General features: G+C 37.8%; 3 protein-coding genes across 3 annotated transcripts; 1 reads left to right on the plus strand and 2 right to left on the minus strand.

Moving 5' to 3' along the window:
• Positions 1–202: 202 nt before the first annotated feature.
• bicdl2l (bicaudal-D-related protein 2-like) lies at positions 203–7685 on the minus strand. The gene is made up of 6 exons (XM_063012156.1): positions 7491–7685; positions 5168–5290; positions 3799–3954; positions 3586–3668; positions 2271–2391; positions 203–523 (listed from the first exon to the last, which is right to left on the minus strand). The coding sequence occupies exons 1-6, from the start codon at positions 7683–7685 to the stop codon at positions 203–205; spliced, it is 999 nt and encodes a 332-aa protein (XP_062868226.1).
• Positions 7686–9469: 1784 nt separating this feature from the next.
• On the minus strand, positions 9470–13280 carry sumf2 (sulfatase modifying factor 2). Its single transcript, XM_063011455.1, has 9 exons — positions 13071–13280; positions 12195–12342; positions 11705–11819; positions 11545–11589; positions 11018–11168; positions 10875–10930; positions 10667–10751; positions 9855–9996; positions 9470–9707 (listed from the first exon to the last, which is right to left on the minus strand). Exons 1-9 carry the CDS (start codon positions 13129–13131, stop codon positions 9605–9607), a joined length of 906 nt encoding a protein of 301 aa, XP_062867525.1. The 5' UTR covers positions 13132–13280; the 3' UTR covers positions 9470–9604.
• A 1321-nt stretch (positions 13281–14601) lies between these two features.
• Positions 14602–17833, plus strand: tmem179bb (transmembrane protein 179Bb). Its single transcript, XM_063012130.1, has 5 exons — positions 14602–14700; positions 16594–16790; positions 16961–17098; positions 17223–17301; positions 17690–17833. Exons 1-5 carry the CDS (start codon positions 14605–14607, stop codon positions 17831–17833), a joined length of 654 nt encoding a protein of 217 aa, XP_062868200.1. The 5' UTR covers positions 14602–14604.

Here is a 17833-nt window from a genome sequence, read left to right on the forward strand (position 1 = left end):
ACACAGACAAACCAAACTCTCACAATCCTGATGTCATTTTGAAGCAACAATTTCAGCCTCTTTCTTCTATGCTCAAAAAGCATATTCATAAACACTCCAGTGCTGGTAAAAGATTGAATGCCTGTTTCCTGTTTCGTTTTAAAGAATCACCCTGACTGTGTTTTGTAATCTATATTTGTAATAATAGAATCTAAACTTAAGCTTAGTCCAGAGAGACATTCTGAAAACTGTCTTCCTTGTTGCTGTCAGAAGACTCAGGAGGGATGGGGCTGGCTTGTTGCTCAGGGGTATCACCACCTAGTCGAGAGACGCGTCCTCGTCTTAGCTTTTCCTTCCAGCGCTGGGCCACCGGTGTGTTAGGGGCCTGTGATGCTGGAGACGATGAACGGCTTATTGATGGAGACGGGGTCGGGCTAGGCTGTTTGTTGCGCCGCAGAGCTCCAAAACCTCTGGGTTTCTTCTGGGCCTGTTCTGCTTGCTGCTGACTCAGGAGCTGGTGGTTCAGGATGGTCTGCACATCGTCCTGTTAGAAAGTAAGGAAGGAGAAACTGATGATTTTGCCATCTTGTTCTTGGTTGAGTGCATAGACACTCATGCACCGCTGTTTTCACATCACCATCACATGAAAATCTTCTTCCTCTTAAAGCTTCTTTCAGTGGTCCAAAAAGGTGGAAATCAGATGGAGCTAAATCCGGACTATAAGAGTCTCTCAGTCTCTTAGACACGACCAGTTACTACTCCTGCCACCCTCACCATTTCTAATCAAAATATAAAAGTGCAGAAACTTTTTGAAGATCCCTCGTACAAGCAATCTGTCATTATAATGACTTTTATGCTCAAAATCACACATGTGCATTAAACACAATATATGACAAAAAGTATGTGGACGCATGAACTTGTTGGCCATCTCGTTGCAAAACCATGGGCATTTATAGGTAGTTGCCCTGATTTGACATTGACGTTCCAATTCAGTCTAAAGTTGTTCACTGGGGTTATGGGTTTAGGACTATGTTTTTATGTAAAAGCTGACTGGAGGGTGACTTTATACTCTTGTCCTAATAGTTTAAAATAAATTGTTTTGATACCATCTTTTATATTGTATGCTGTATATTGAAAATTTACATTTGCATTGCCAAACCCAGAAATACAGATTTGTCATTTGGCTCATTATTATTATTATTATTATTATTATTAGTAGTAGTAGTAGTAGTAGTAGTAGTATAGTAGTAGTACATTTTGGTCTCAGTACTTTAGTACAAAAACCTTTAATTAGGTAGGATATTTATATTTATGTATGAGCATTTTGCAACACTGTTGACCATCTTTATTATTAGCAGGTTTTCAGTAAACATGCTTTTCTCTCAGTGCAGGGAATCATGTTGAAAGCAGTAACTACAGATCTGGTAAGCAGAGATTAGGTTGAGAAACGCTGAATAATTCCTTTAAGCGTCTGGGGGGCTTAAAGAACAGTGTTGAAAGCTGAGCTCAGTGCAGATGGTAATTCTGGCTTTAGACTGAAGTCCTGTGGAGATCCAGCCAGCAGGATCAGCTGTTTAAAATCAGGGTTTAATCTGAACTGATAGATACTGTAAGTCTGTGGAAGGGCATTTTTTGTTTCTTTTTAAATAGCTGCATTTAAAAAAAGAATATTGCTTTTTTATTGACAATTTTGCTCTCTCCAACACACCTAATTTTACAGATCAGTTAATTACCTAGGATTTAACTCTTTGGGATTGGAGATTTTGGAAGAAGCACAAACTATGCAAGTTAATGAAACTTTAGGATCTAAATGTAGAAACACTGGTTCATGATTTATGGCTATTGAGTGTGATATCACTGTTATGTTTATCATTGCTTTTGAATACCAAATTAAATTATTAAAGGTTGTTTAGCAGCTGTTAAATTGTTATGCCAAGCTATGTACCAAACTCAAAGTATACTTATTCTTTAGTTTATTCTTTTTATACAAAATTTCATCCTGATCAGAAAGTCGCTGGGTCCTGTGTCACATGGAAACACTGGACACATGCTGGTATGCACCCTGAACAGGGCACCAATCTACTGCAGGACATTACACATTCACTCCCTTACTCACATGATTTAGAAAAAAAAAAACTATTTAACTAAGAGAGACCTTACTAAAATTAAAATTACTACAGTGACCATAAGTGAAGACCGAACCCAGTCTACAACACTGGGTGCTTTCAATTATATTTATAAATCCAACATTACTGCTACAAACAGCTACCAACAGTGAGATTTAAACCCACCTTCCAGGCCTCCAGCTCAATGGCCATCTCCAGTCTCCGCTGCACTGCTTCCAGAAGGTGATTGTTCAGCATCATTAGTTCTGTCTTACATTTCATAAGTTCTGTCTCCATAGCTTTCTTTCTGTTGGGTAAATTCAGACCATTAAAATACAACGAATGTGTTTACATGTACAGAATATTCTGATACCTACAAAACCGGATCAGTAATCTGATCATTGTAGGTTTTTATGAGATGGCAGCAGGTTTGTTTTAGTGTTTTAATGTTTGACTTTTTTCCAGTAGTACGGTGGAAAAATTACTATTAATTTACATAGCTGTGTAACACTAAATAGTAATATCTTCAAACTGTTATATGTTTTTGTTCCTGATGTCATCTATTTAACGTCAGCTGTTTAAATGTACAAACATGACAATTAAAAAGTACAGTACTTATAATTACTATGTGAACATAGCAATGACAACATTAATTACATACAAAATTGCAGTACAGTTTGTTCATTAGACTCAGATCGGCTAGGTTCTCTCTTAACAGTAACCACTGAATGACTTGATTACTGGTTTTAATTAAGGTGGCTGTAATAGATTTTTTCAGATCCTATTTCTCAGTAGCATCAGCCTGGCTGTCACTCAGTTGGGCATGTCTAAGGGAGGAGAGGCTGGCTGGGAAATTAACTTGTACGTTCAGACCACGAAAGGCTTGTGGTCTGTACGCTCTGAGACTCTCTATAAGAATTCACAACTGACAATCCTCCAATGTGAAGATGTGGCCTATGCCTTCACACGTGTCGCAAGAGGCGTATGCTAGCCTGTGGCACTTTGGCCAGTGAGGGCATTGTGCGGTGGGCAAAGATCACTAGAGTGCACAGGAAAATTCAGCATATCCAAACTGGGTGCAAAAAGAGGGGAAAAAAACATCCTGTCATACTTAAATTTGAGATATTGGAGAGTGATTTATACATTACTATGTGTTTAATGTTATAATAATTAATATAACAGCACTAGTTTAACTCCTGATTGGTCAGAAGGTGTTAATTAATTTCCTGTAACAGCACTGTAGCAATAGTAAGAACTTATTTACATTGACGCTGCACATTATTTAATGTATCAGACATGCTCTGAAGTGCTGACTCCTGGTGACAGAACACCTCTGATAGTTAAACTTTTTTGTGTTGTACTTGCACGTGTTGCGATGCAGAATTTGTTCCTCATTAAGAATTTAAAATCATGTATTTGTCACTGATTTATTTTAAAATGGCATTGCTATTTTCCCATAACGTACTGTTTTAACTCAAGCTACAAAAAAATCTGCACTCACTTTTCAAGAGCGTCGTCTCTGTCACGTAGAGCTTGTTGTAATACAGAAACCTCTTCATCTGTCTTCTCATAATTAGTCTTCCCCTGTTGATGTAAATTTGCAGATTTGTTTATGATTCATTTATTATATAGACCATGTAATTGCAGCTTACAGGTCAAATGTTTGTACAGTATTACATCTAATAACATGATTGATGTGAATGTAAAGACTTACATTCGATGTGTGGTTGAGAGCCAGCGCACGTGCCACGTTCTTCAGCTGGTGCAGTGACGCATCCAGTTGGTCGCTCTGTGAGGGAGGATCTGCTTTCGGATCAAAATCTGTCAGAGGCTGCAGGAGCTTTACAATAGACTGAATCTCCTCAGTTACCTGAAGATTAATACAGATAATAATACGAGTCATTTTACATTTACATTTACATTTTCGGCATTTAGCAGATGCTCTTATCCAGAGCGAATTACAGAAGAACTTCCATAGTAAACATTACCATACTCTAGTTTAAGTAGACAACAGTTCAAGACACACATCTGCTGAAAACCCTGTTAGAACCAAAGAGTTTTTTTGGGAGTTTTTTTTTACAGGAAATGAATAAGAGTGTTAGTAAATTAAAGAGGTGGGTTTTTAATCATCTTTTGAAGACAGCAAGAGACTCAGATGTTTGGACAGACAGAGGACGTTTGTTTCACCACTGCCAGTACAGAGAAAAGCCTTGATGCTTGTCTTCCTCGAGTCCTGGGTGGAGGATCAAGTCAAGCGAGACTAGTGGCTCAGAGGTTGCGTCGTACAGAACTGCCTTTGATTAGACCTCGAAGGTAGCTTCGGGCTGGTCCATTTTTTGCTTTGTAGGCGAGCATCAGTGTTTTAAACTGAATCCGTGCAGCTACAGCTCATTTATTAAATATATAATAAAAACCTGTTAAAATGTAATGAGACTGAAAAAACTGATGTTTTAAGGGAATAAATAGAGTTGCCAGAAATTACAATAAGCATGAAATCTTCAAAAAAAAATTCTAATTGCCAAGACTGGTCAAACCGTAGGAACTGGGGGTGCTAAGCTGCAGTTTCACTGTAAAATCACATTCTTTTTTTTAATGAAATTTACTGTCATTCATGGTTTGTGTTGCAGACCTTCTATGCAAAGAAATACTGTCATGCAGTGAAACCTAATGTAAAATTTAACTTTGGTCAACTTTGCCATGGACATTTGCAGACCTTTTATAGATACAAAATAATGCATTAAGACAGTATTAACACGGTAATACAATATTCCATATAAATGGTAAGGTATTAATAAACACGGGCAATTTGATGTGACCACCTATGTGATCAGCAACCTCTCAACTTCCAAAAAGGCTAAAATTAATTGAATTAACAAACCTAACAAATTGTTATGGTTTTTATATAGTATATTCAATTTATTTCATCTGGATTTTAACAAAAAAGGCCAGAAGTTAATTTGCTTCTGGGCATTTTTCTCTTACCTAATAAGATTTTTATTGAGGAATTACACTTTATTAAAACAGGTTTTTGATTGAGGAAACAAACCAGATTGTGTTTGGAGAGCGTGCACCGTCTCTCTTACCCGTTCTCGGTGCTGACTCCAGACAAGCCCGTCCTGACTCTGTCCCTGAAGTTTATCAACTTGAGCCTTCAGCTTTAGACTTCTCTTTCGAGTCAGATCCACTTCCTTTCTCATCTGCTTCAACTGGAACCACACAAAAATACACTTATTTATATACTGGTAATCACCAGGTATTTTAGTGCCATATGGAATAAAAACCCATTAGTCAGGTGAACCCAGCTAGCTCAGGTTAGTCTAACAGTCTAAAATCCATTCTGGTGGCAAATGACCAGGATCATCAGCCAGCTGGTGTTTTCAACATAGTCACAGGACAGTCATGGTTTGGTTATTTGCTTAAAATAATGTTCTAAATAGATACACATATTAATCTAAGTTTTACATACAAATTCCTAACATACCAGGTGGTGTGTTTTGGGACAAAGCCTCATTTTTGTTATACCTGTTGGGTGATTTCACCTAAAAACCTGTCAAATCCACATTCCACAACTGGAATGTCATCATTTCAGCTTGAAAATGTTGCTAATTGCTTTGGGCTGGACAGGTCCAACTATCCAGCCTGAGCCCATGTGATCAATACTGAGACTAAGCTGGCAAGATAAGATCAAGACTGAAGCACTTAGCATAAGCTGAGCTTCAAAGCACTGAGTAGAAATACGACTACAGATGGACCATCAAGATACACACTTTAACAGTATTATATGTAAATAATCTCTATCTTGCACTTCTGGTTAGATGCTCATGCATTGTATTGGCTCTGGTCTTGTACAGTACTCTGCACAATGACAATAAAATTTAATCTAATTTAATTTTAACCTGAAAGATTAATATGGTGAAACTGCTGTTTCAGGTTCAGCGACAAGGTTTCTTAGGACCTTAGTTTGATGCTAGACTTTGGACATTGGCTTTGAGAAGTTGTTCATGTGTCCATGTGGGGATCATCTTGGTACATTATCTTTGAGAAAATTCTTTAGGTAGTGCAGTTTCTCCTACCTCCTACAGTGCATTGCTGCTGTGTGAGTAAAAGAGTACCTGTGTGATGTCTTGTAATGGATTGGCATTCTGTCCATGTGTATTCCCACCTTGCACTTAGTATTTCTGGGTTGTTCACCATGACCCTTATCAGGATGGTGCAGCTACCAAGGGTAAACAATTGCTTATGATTCCAAATGCCAAAACATATTCCTGCCAATGCTTTGAAAATGCTTAAGATGCTTTTCTGTTTAAAACTACTTTTAGATCTTGTTCACTAAATCTAGTTTCCAAATATATATAAAAAAACAAAACAAATCAGTGACTTCCCTTTCAAGTTGTACATTAAACATTTATTTTGTTAATTTAATCATGACAACTAGTTTTGACCTGGAATGTTGGGTTGGCGTTGGACTGATTGTGACATTTTTTGACGTTTTTGATGACGTGAACATGTGATGTTGAGAGTTTGGCACAGGTGATTCATGTGAACAAAATACACCAATTATGTGAAAGCACGTCATGATCACACCACTGATGTTTCTCTCAACTCTAAATCTGCTGAACTATTAGGAATATGTAAATATCAGATCAGCACCAAGCCTTGATACTTTATTAGAATCGTATTAAAAGAAATATGTATTTAAAAAAATAGAAAACTTGCCTGGTGCATCTTTGTATACTATAATTTTTTTATTTTTTTTTACAGCACTTAAAGAGAATTACAGTCTGGAACAGTTAATTGTGCAAGTTAAATACCCATTTTACACTTACAGTCTTGATCGGGACCTCCTTAATATACATACTTGAGTAAAATGTTAATAATAGATTACAGAAGAATGGGTCATGTTGACACAGGCCATGCACATGAACACTGGGCACCAATTATTTTAAGACACATCACAATTACACAACGTTTCTGATCCACTGGGACAATTAATACAGAATTAATATAAAAACTTGTATATTGCATCAGTATTTCATTGAAAATGAAAGATGCTAGCATCTACTGGTGCATAACTTAGACTATCTTGTGAACATCTCTCAATATTCTTTGTAGACCACAATCCTGATCAATGAGCTGTGCAGAATCCAAAGTCAACTAATCACCAGACAATAATTATAGTTTTATTTAACACAAGAAGGATTGGTGTAAGTTTTTTTTAACAACAGACTTATTACTGATAGACCTGATTAGGATTTTTGGTGGATCCTGTAAGCAGTGCTTCCACCCTTTATGTGAAAGTAGGTCATGATCCTAGAGGCAATATGGACTACTCTGTTCATCAGTTAACAAAACATATTTCTGGAATAAATTACTACATAAATATGCAATAATAACTTAATATCTTACCGTGTCTGACACTGGGCTTGACACCCTTCTGCGGAGGGGGCTCCCACTCCTGAGCAGGTCCGGTAAGCTTTCATCCATGTATGAGCGAATGGGCTTATTCAAAGGCGGCTCAGCACCTGAGTCCAGTCTTATCCGGCCTACTCCACCTGCTTGATCCATTACGCTGGAACTCTCACGTTCGTCGATTGGTTCCATCTTTAAATCGTTTTTGTCCTGTGCCTGCAAGGTTAAGCTCAATATCTCCCTGTCTGTATCTTCTACTTCCACTGGAGAAATTGGACGCAAACTTCGATCATCCTCACTGGTCACCTGGATATGTATAACTGGCTGTAACAGGTTGTTGGAGGGAGGCAGTTTGTTTTGTGTCCGATGGGGTGTATAAAAAAAACCAAGGCCCTCCATTGTCTCTTGAAAGCCACCAAGCAAAATGACTCAACCCCACCAAGTGAGATTTGTTTTGAGAGTGAGGGAAGGCACAGAAATGCATGCAAACTTGTTTTTCTGGCTCTCTGAATAAAAATAGCGTGCACGTTTTCTCACAAGGTGTGGCGCCACAAAAGAACGATACCATAAATCCAGAGTGCAGGGTTGCTCTTATTAATGGCACTGTAGCTAGGATACACCTGCACAGGCACGTTTATGAGAGCGGGTTGGGCACAGCATAATGAAATCTCTGTACCAACAAACGTCAAACGTCAGTTAAATGTCTTACACTGTAAATATGTCACGTATAGAGACAGGACAAAAATATCAAACGTCAGGGCTTTCAGGACCACATTCCAATTAGAATTAGAGGCTATCTATAGCTGTTTAAATAAAGTTACTGTTACCTGTATTATATTATATATTATGGTTTCACTTTTTGTCTATCAGCTGTATGTTTTTGCTTGGCCAATATTTCACAAAAACTATAGTTAATTAATGTGACTAATTACCAATCTATTTAAACCATGTACCCAAGGCTTTTATCCTAATTGCACCACTAATTGTCCTGGACAATTTTGTATCTCCAATTCACCTCACTTCCACATCTTTGGACTGTGGGAGGAAACCGGAGCTCCCAGAGGAAACCCACGCAGACACGGGGAGAACAACCAAAACTCCACACAGAAAGGACCCGGACTGCCCCACCTGGGGATTGAACCCAGGACCTTCTCGCTGTGAGGCGACAGTGCTACCCACTGAGCCACTGTGCCACCCCTACTTCTAATTAGTCTCAGCTCATGAGTATTGGATGTAATATGTCTGTGCTTCCAGCCCAAATCAAACAACTTACACTAGCTTATATATATAAAACGGTTCTCGACACTGGTTGAGTAACTGTGGCACAATAACAGTGTAAAAAGGAAAAAGCTTTTATTTACTGAAACAGAAAAGCTTTGAATGTTTTGGAAAGGAGATGCCTCCTTAACGTATTCATAATTTCATAATTTCCCTGTATTGTACAAGGGATTAGATAGCATTTTAAGAACCAGCAGACCAAAAGAAAACTGTTAGATTTAGATAAGTCGTGTGTACAGAAATGTAACAATGCAATGACTATTGTGACTTTAGATTGAATTTCTCTCTGTAGCTTGACCCAACAATAATCCAGTTTGGGAAAAGTAAATATAGAAAAACTACAATACAAGACCAACTGGAACCCTGAACATTTCTGGAAGCATTCTTCTAAGCTGCAATAATTATTAATACATTTTTATTTCACTATCAGGATAGATCAGACTCTGAATATTGAGACTATCCAAAGAGGCAAACTGTCCTAAGAACCCAAAGAAATACTAGGAAGGTTCATAAACACAGGAGGTTTAATTATTCAGTTCCTTGTTGGGGTTGCACAGGTAGACTCCCTAATTATGTCACATCTGTGGCTAGAATTCTAAGAAACATAATCATCCCTGAAACCTGTGGTGCTGACTACTAAGTACTGTCTGTCCTAAAATTCCAGAATTATTAATAACAAAAGTCACAACCAAGAAACATATCTTAAAATGCTGCTTTTATTTTTACAGTGTTAAGTGGAAAGCTTCTATAATTAATGGTGAGTTCTGGTCTCCACAGGAGAAATGCATTATTAAAATCCAAGTGCCCGTCCGGCATCCTCTCCTGATTCGTCCTTACAGCTCAGTGTTTTCTTTGCTCTTCTGGTTTTTAGACTTGTAGTCTGCAGCACAGCGGAAGCCTAAGTTATCTGATGCTGAATCTGGTGTGTTCCCCATTCTATAAAAAAAAGCAAAGCAGACAATTAATCACCAGTTCACCATCACAGATCACATGTTTAACACAAAGGAGGTAGGTTAGGACATGTGATAATGTGGAACCAATCACAGCTTTAAAGAACAACCAGGAGGTGTACTTAGGACTGACCGGGTGGTGACACGTGCCCTGTGATTGGCTGATCCATCTGCAGTATCGATCCATGATGCACCGCGCAGGACATACATAGACTGAGCTGAGGGGAAGCGTGAAGACGTCCATTCCCACACGTTACCCAGCATGTCATATAATCCTGAAATAACACATTACATCATAAGAATACCTGAAGTACTAACATATTTGACTGAAATAACACTATGTTTAGCTATTTATATCTATTTATGTTTATTTCTATATTTATATTTATCTATTTATATCTTATTGACTTATTGAACTTATTGATACTTATTGGGATGGACACTATACGGCCAAATGTATGTGGACCATGAGCTAGTAGGACAAACAATTTCAAATGCATGATTCAGTTCCAGTTTATCACAAAGGTTTTTCATTTGGGTTGAGGTCAATGCTCTGTGCAGTCTATTGAAACCAAGTCTTTATGGAACTTGCTTTGTGCACAGGGGAACTGAACAGGAAAAGCCCTTTTCTAAACTGTTGACACACAGCGATTGTAAACACCTATCAGCAATGGGTGCAACTGAAACACCCAATCTAAATGATAAAATGGGTGTCCACATACTTTTGGCAAAATGCCAAATTTACATCTTTCTCTTTTTCCATGTCTGAAAAACACAATTTCACATAGATTCCATAAGATGGTCATGACTGTATAACCTCAGTTGATTTAATAATCACAACTTTATTAGTGTGTTATAAAAAAAAGCTTCATGAACATGTATTTTCGTGTTATTTTTAGTAAGCATTGCATTACGTGCAAATCAATCTAGTGCATGTTTGTGTACCATAATTATTCTGTTGTGGAAATGCTGTTACAGGTGCTACACCATGATACCCGTCCTCCGCTGTGTCCCCATCTGGGAATGTCCCCTACAATAAATACATCATTCAACACTTCATTTAATTAACTTTACCACAGCACGTCGTATTTAAATATTTAAAAGGTTTTTCAGGGTTTTTGAAATCCTTGTACACTTCTATAACCACAATAACCTGCCACAAGTTGGTTCGATTTTGTAGGAACTTGTTGCCCCATGGGTACGTCCTTCCTGAAAAACACAATCAATGATAAACATTAAAAAAAGCACTTAAAAGTGCAGAACTCTTTTGTCATAGTTGATTGAAACGTGTTTTACCATCTAGTCCTCCACGGGCAGCAATTTCCCACTCCTCTTCACTAGGTAGCCTTTTCTTCTTCCACTTACAGTAAGCCTGAGCATCGTTCCAGCTCACCTGCACCACTGGGGAGTCTAGACGATCTTTAATACCCGTATTTGGTCCACTGGGCTTTAGATAATTAGAAAAGAACAATAAGCTGATTAAAAAAGTAATGGTTAAGCCAAAATAATTCACTTTTCTTACAGTAGCTTATCTGTATTTGATGTGTGTGTCCAATGGTTTTTGATGATTTTAAAGTTTCTAATGGTGCTACAAGGCTAACAGAGCTGACTGTGCCCAGTATTAAAATGTCACATGCTGGTGTGCTTTTAAGGCACTTAACTGATCACTTGGGGCAGCGAATGGTGACGTATGATTTTTTTGTAGATAGCATGTCCTAACACAGGTTGTTTGTTGGGTGAATTATCCAAACACTGGACACCAAGCATCTACTTTAGCTGCACCTCTTGCACTAAAATCATAACAGTATGCACAATGAATTTACCTGTCTCCAAAATGCCTTCTCAACTGGAAGCCACCAGGGTGCAGACTAAAACAAATAACAGAAATGTAAACTGAAAGTAAATAGAAAGACCATACCAGCATTATGCACACTGCAATCTTTCAGTTCTACAGGGTCAATTTACAAAGACTTGCATTCATACCTCTATCTTCTGAGTGATCTTGCTTTTCAGCTGCTCAGACACAAAATCCTGGAACACGAAACTCCATCCGAATGTCTCGGCCTCTGTTTTATACTTCTGCAACCTGACAAATTCTCTAGAGATTAAAGAAATAAGATTGAGGGACATTAAATAGGTATTTAGGAGTACAGAAAAATGCCTTAATGCTTACAAAATGTCTACAAAAGTTTGTTACCTAATTTCCACTAAAAAATTAATTATGTAAACTTTACGTAAAATATTTCCCCAATATGTCACATCTAGCAAATAAACACCAATTGTGCATAACGTGTAAAGTTTGTTTGTTTTTTTACTTTTTTTTTACAGCATTTAGCAGATGCTCTTGTCCAGAGTGAGTTACAGAAGTGTGTCCTCAATAAACATTTTTAGTACAAATAGATAAAAATAGAAAGATAGAGATTTGAAGATAGAGAGATAGGAGAATGCAAAATTAGTTACCATTTAAGTTTACCTAAAATGAGAGTTAGTGACTGGATATTTATCCATCTTGAACTGCTCAACAGTTACAGATCTGATAGGAGATTCACCATCTCTGCCGTCAGCAGCATTTGTTCCGATTTTCACATCACCACCAGGAATGAACACCATACTGTCATCAGCTGGGGGGAAAACAAAATTAGGAATACTTTACATCAGCTGAAGGACAAAATATAAAAGCAACACCATGCCGGTACCATCCTGTCAACAAACAAAAAAAGGGGAAAAGGCCAAAAAATCCCAAGAAAAAGTAGTGCGCTGAATTAACAGTTTTGAGAAGTTTTAAAATGAGTAGAGATAAACTGCATAGTCAAATGTTGGAAAACAAATATTACGTAAACTATATGACCAAAAGTTTGTGGACACCTGACCATGTGACTATTAGTCCTTACTTTTATAGGAATGCTTTCCAGAAGATTTTAAAGTGTGTGTCTGTGGAAGTTTGTGCCTGTTTAGTCAAAAGACCATTTGCAAAGTCAGGCACTGATGCTGGACTGTAAGGCTGACTCACAATCGACATTCCAATTCATCAAAGATGTGAGGGGTTCAGGTCTGGACTTTGTGCAGGTCACTGGAGTTTTTACACACTAAACTTGTCTAACCATGAACCGCTTGTGTACATGATTAGGAAAGAGCTCTATGAGTGTTGATGAAACACAAAAACCTACTTTTATACTGTTTTTAATGTTTGGCGGAGATACGAGACAAAGGACGCCTTGGCTACCGCGCACCGCGGCCTTGACCAGAATAAAGCACAGAATCAAGTGGTACAAATTAAAACATATGAAGAAAGTTATTCTCCTTTTTTTTTTTCCACACAGAAACCAAAAACAAATGAATCCCATCTTACCTGTTACACACAGCATTATCCACACACATGTAAACAACAGAGGAACTACAGAGCCAGCCATTGTGAAGAGTTCTGTTCTAACTGAATTTATTAATTAAGATATAAGTGCACTTTAGACATTTTATTTCAGCACCATTTCACTATTTTACTGAGTGTAGTAATGTTATATCCACATTAAACTTCCATATAGTCCCTCCCTCGGGTGACTACACTTCTTCTGGTCTGAACTGAAGCGGTTAATATCAAACTGAGCACCGCAGTACCGCCACCTACTGAAGTCTGAATAAAGTTATAAAACTATTTGGAATAAGCCAAATTTCTCTGTCATAAACTATACGGACACCCCTTCTAATTTGTTCATTCATGTGTTTCAGCCACAACTACGGTGGCCGAGAAGTGCAAAACAAATTTACATTTCAGAAAACAAAATTACAAAAAAACAAAAACAAAGTGTCTCCAATTAACTTGACTGCATGTTTCTGGACTGTGGGAGGAAACCCACACAGACACAAGGAGAACATGCAAACTCCGCACAGAAAGGACCTGGACCGCCCCACCTGGGGATCAAACCCAGGACCTTCTTGCTGTGAGGCAACAGTGCTACCCACTGAGCCACCGTGCCACCCTCAGCCCCACTAAACAGCTTTAAAATGAACTGCGACATTAATCAAGGCTTTCTTGATCAACATCAGTGCCCAGCCATACATATGCTCTTTTGACTGAATGGGCACACATTCTCACAGACATAATTCAAAGTCTTGTAGGAAGCCTTCTCAGAAGAGTGGCTGTTGTTTTACATTAAAAAATCACATAGAGGTGACTCTATTAAAATAATTAACACTATTTGTTTTTGAGATTTGATGTCCAACAAACTCATGGTCAGGTGTCTAAACAGACAGTAGCAAGGTTTTATTTTTCGAGCAGCCTTCATGGTAGCTTAGCTTTGCATAATGTTAGGTGTCAGTGTTCCTAGAGGTTGATATGGCAACAATGTTTTGGAATGGCAGGTTCCCCCCAATTAATTTAGTCCCCACTAATGTTCAGTTCATGTCTATGGTCTTGATGTGAAGAGAATTCAGATTCAGCATTAAATATAGGCCTGTATGAACGAGTAGATCACCAATCAATGCTTAGTAGTCTGCTGAGAGTCAGATAAATGGTTAGTTGCATTTATTGCTAATGCTAGCATTAAGCTGCTTCCACATAATGACATTCATGAGATTCACTAATGACATGAGAGTGAAAGAAAACTCTGCTGTCAACAGTGTGCCACTCATATACATGATGCACATAAGGACACCATGTAAGAACACCAGCAGAAAAGTTTTGCCTTGCACATTCTTTCAATAATACTTATGCTGCTGTGTTTCACCAACTACTAACAATTGGCAAAGAGTGACATTGTTCTTGAGGCACACAGGGCTGGCACTGCGTTAAAGTGACCCATGCTCAGAATCACCTCCTTCCCTGAGAGGAATGAGTGTTTGGGCTTACTGCACTTCTGACTGACTGACCTAGAAATGTTATAGGAAAGATGGGGCTTCCATGGCTGCTCACGCTTGAGCTTGTGCTTCATGCTGGATCGTTCATGTGTGGGGTTATAACAGCCGCTAAACTCACCATCACTCAGGTATGCAACACTCCACAGTCTGCACATCATGCATCTGAGCTCACACATATCAGGCTTGCAACTGTGATATTGAATATGTGTATGTATGTTATAGCTACTTCATTTGGATCATGCATTACAAACGTATTTAAAAAAATACATTTATGGAGTCAATGGCCTTACATGACATCATTGACAACCTTGAAATTATGTTCAGCCAAGTTACACATTTTTACCATTTTGTCCAGCATTAAAATGTAGACTTAGCATTAAACAATGTACTCAAAATTAAGAGAACTATTAATGTTTAATGGGTGCATAAATTGTAACCGTTTGCCAATTAAAAGTAATTAGACATCTGAATGTCTTGCTCAATACTGTAAAGTCAAAAGTTCTTTGTGACAGTCGCTTTCTTTTTGCCCAAAAACATTAAGATATTTTAGTGGTTTTATAAGTTTATTGTAAGCTAATGAAAAAAGTATGTTTCCAAATGTGTGGCAACAGTTTGTGGAGGGACCTTTGCTGTTTTAGCATGCTGTGCCCCATTGGCACAAGGCTAGTGGTGTAGCAGGTTTGGTGTAAGGGAATTCCAGTCCTGACCTCACCACCATTGGGATCAACTGAATTATCAATTGCAAGCCAGACGTTCTCATCCAATATTTTACCTGACCTCACAAATGCACTTTTGACCAAATGGTAATACATTCCAACAGACACACTTCAAAATCTTGTGGAAAGCCTTCTAAGAGAAGTGGATGCTATTTTAAAGAGGGGGGTGACTTTGTATAAATGCTTTTGAATTGCATCTCCAACAAGCTTATGGTCAGGTGTCCATATATAGTGGAGACCAAAAGTCTGAGACCACTATTACAAATGCTTCTGTTTTGTATTTTTTTAATTCTACAAATCATAAAATTAGCAGAACAATTTAAGTCATCTTTGAACACATTCCTGTATGTTCTTCAGTGGAAAGGATTCAAGATTTAATGTTCAAGTAAATTAGATTAGATTAGATTCAACTTTATTGTCATTACACATGTACAAGTACAAAGCAACGAAATGCAGTTTAGCATCTAACCAGAAGTGCAATAAGCAGCAAGTGCAGGATAAACAGTAACTACGACATACATTATTTACAGAATATGGGCAGTGGTATGAACAAGATATAAAGTTTAATATATTATTGAATGTACTATAAACAAGATATTAATCATTAATTATTAATCAGATAAATCTGACCTTATGTATAAAGAGGCTGATGTGCTGGTTTACTAGCACTTCAGTGATGCCAAATACTAAGAACTTATAAATCCTAAAATGTATGTACGTATTTTTCAAAAGATCCAACTTTGTCTTCTAATTTTTTGCTTTCAGACTTTTGGGCCACACTGCATATATTTTTATTTAAAATAGCCCTTTACGACTGAAAAAAGAAAGGTCTAAAACAGAAGTGATTACAACTAAAAACACACTTTTGAGGAATGATTAATATTATATAATGATTAAGACAACATATTATTTGTAGTAATATTTAGTTTTTCAGAGTACAAATGACAGTCACTGAACTGCAATAAACGAGAAGAAAGAGATGATGGACTTGTTCATTTCTCTCAGTTTGAATGAAGCATTGTTTTGCTTTTGTGAATAACAACCTCTGGCCTCACATTAGACTTTATGAGAGTCGTGTGATGAAGATTTTCAAGAGTCAGACCCTCAAGTGTGTGTGTGTGCTTCATGTGTTAGATTAGATTTACACAAACTCATGCTACAGATAATTTTAAAAGCCACTTAAATGGGCATGTCTTTATTTCAGTCACGTAATGTAGCACTTACTGAATTATAATAATTCCAAGACTTGCACCTTGCAAATGTATGTAACCTGACTTCAGCTGTACATAATGTTCTGTACTGTAGGGTCACTTTGCTGGAGAATGTGTTCTCTACGGCAGCATCAACCACAACACATCTGACCAGTCCCTAACCTTAGAAAGCTCCAGTTCTTCTTCTCTCTGCTATTTTCTATCAGCCATCTCTGTGTGTGTAGCTGTTTACTGTTTCTTTGCCATTCTGTACTGGATCTACACAAGCTGTGTGAATGAGGAAGTAAAACGGTGAGTGTTCAAGAAAAAAATCAGATCAAGATCTAAAAATAAAACCCTAATAAAAATTATTCTTCAGCATCATTAAATATTGTCAGAATGTCAATAATGGATCAGTATTTAAAGTAAATAAACTTAATGTCAAAGAAAAAAATTCATTATTGTCTCTGTGTGTTATGCAGGAGAAGTGTATGGCTCAGTGTGTCTGTGGGGCTGTGTGGACTCTTCTTGATTTTGCTTATAATATCAGGCTGTGTTATTAGAATCGGTAGGGACAGCCTGTGTCTCTCTGTCCTCCACAATGTCCCCTCCATCAGCACGTAAGTCCATCTTTTTAAAATAATGGACTTATTTACTTGGCATGGTGGCTCAGTGTTGTCACCTCATAGCAAGAAGGGCATGGGTTAGGGACAAAATGTGACTTTTTGTTGTTTTTTTTCCTAGCTGTGAAGAAGTGCAGAATAGAACCTGGTCCAGTCCCTACACAGGAAGCCAGTTTTACACAGAACTTTCCAGTGCTGAGGTATTAATTAACATCGCATACACACCCATCCAGCACCTGGTTCCATCTTGCTATTAAAGATGTGCAACATTTAAGCTTAACAACAGTACTACAAATACTTATTTTTTCACTTTTAGTATGGCCATAAACAAACCAGCTTGTTTTGGCTTATGGCTCCAAAAAGGCTAAAACCAACATCACTAACAGACCAGCTGTGTGACAGTCATGAGCAAAAGTAAAAATGCCATATGAGAAGTTCACAATGTAGTTTTTAATGTAGCTAACTGTAAACATTAATCCATTTACAAGCTACCATCAGTTAGTCAGAAAAAACAAACATTTAGTTCCCCTATAATTTTGATTATAAGAATTATTGTGTTTAATTATTACTGATCTCATTTCTTCTCAGAAATCCGTCTGGGTGAGCTTCTTCTTCTGGCTGTTAATGATGGCGGTGGTGGTGGTGCAGAGGCGTCAAGCTGCGAGCGAGGATGCACACTGGAGCTATGATGAAACCGAGCCTTTTCTCCACCGCCCATCCCGAATCCTGTGA

The sequence above is a fragment of the Trichomycterus rosablanca genome, chromosome 16, assembly GCF_030014385.1.
Source record: "Trichomycterus rosablanca isolate fTriRos1 chromosome 16, fTriRos1.hap1, whole genome shotgun sequence".
NCBI lineage: Eukaryota > Metazoa > Chordata > Actinopteri > Siluriformes > Trichomycteridae > Trichomycterus > Trichomycterus rosablanca.

Excerpts from the sequence above, each read along its gene's own strand:
- bicdl2l (XM_063012156.1), bottom strand. The coding sequence starts at position 7,685 with ATGGAACCAATCGACGAACGTGAGAGTTCCAGCGTAATGGATCAAGCA. Across the intron at positions 5,291-7,490 it reads CAAGCCCAGTGTCAGACACG|TTGAAGCAGATGAGAAAGGA; the intron begins GTAAGATATTAA and ends GTGTGGTTCCAG. Across the intron at positions 3,669-3,798 it reads CTCTCAACCACACATCGAAT|GGGAAGACTAATTATGAGAA; the intron begins GTAAGTCTTTAC and ends TTACATCAACAG.
- sumf2 (XM_063011455.1), bottom strand. The coding sequence starts at position 13,131 with ATGGCTGGCTCTGTAGTTCCTCTGTTGTTTACATGTGTGTGGATAATG. Across the intron at positions 11,169-11,544 it reads AGAAGGCATTTTGGAGACAG|CCCAGTGGACCAAATACGGG; the intron begins GTAAATTCATTG and ends AATTATCTAAAG. Across the intron at positions 9,708-9,854 it reads AGGGCACGTGTCACCACCCG|AATGGGGAACACACCAGATT; the intron begins GTCAGTCCTAAG and ends TTTTTTTTATAG.
- tmem179bb (XM_063012130.1), top strand. The coding sequence starts at position 14,605 with ATGGGGCTTCCATGGCTGCTCACGCTTGAGCTTGTGCTTCATGCTGGA. Across the intron at positions 14,701-16,593 it reads CTAAACTCACCATCACTCAG|GGTCACTTTGCTGGAGAATG; the intron begins GTATGCAACACT and ends TCTGTACTGTAG. Across the intron at positions 16,791-16,960 it reads GTGAATGAGGAAGTAAAACG|GAGAAGTGTATGGCTCAGTG; the intron begins GTGAGTGTTCAA and ends TGTGTTATGCAG.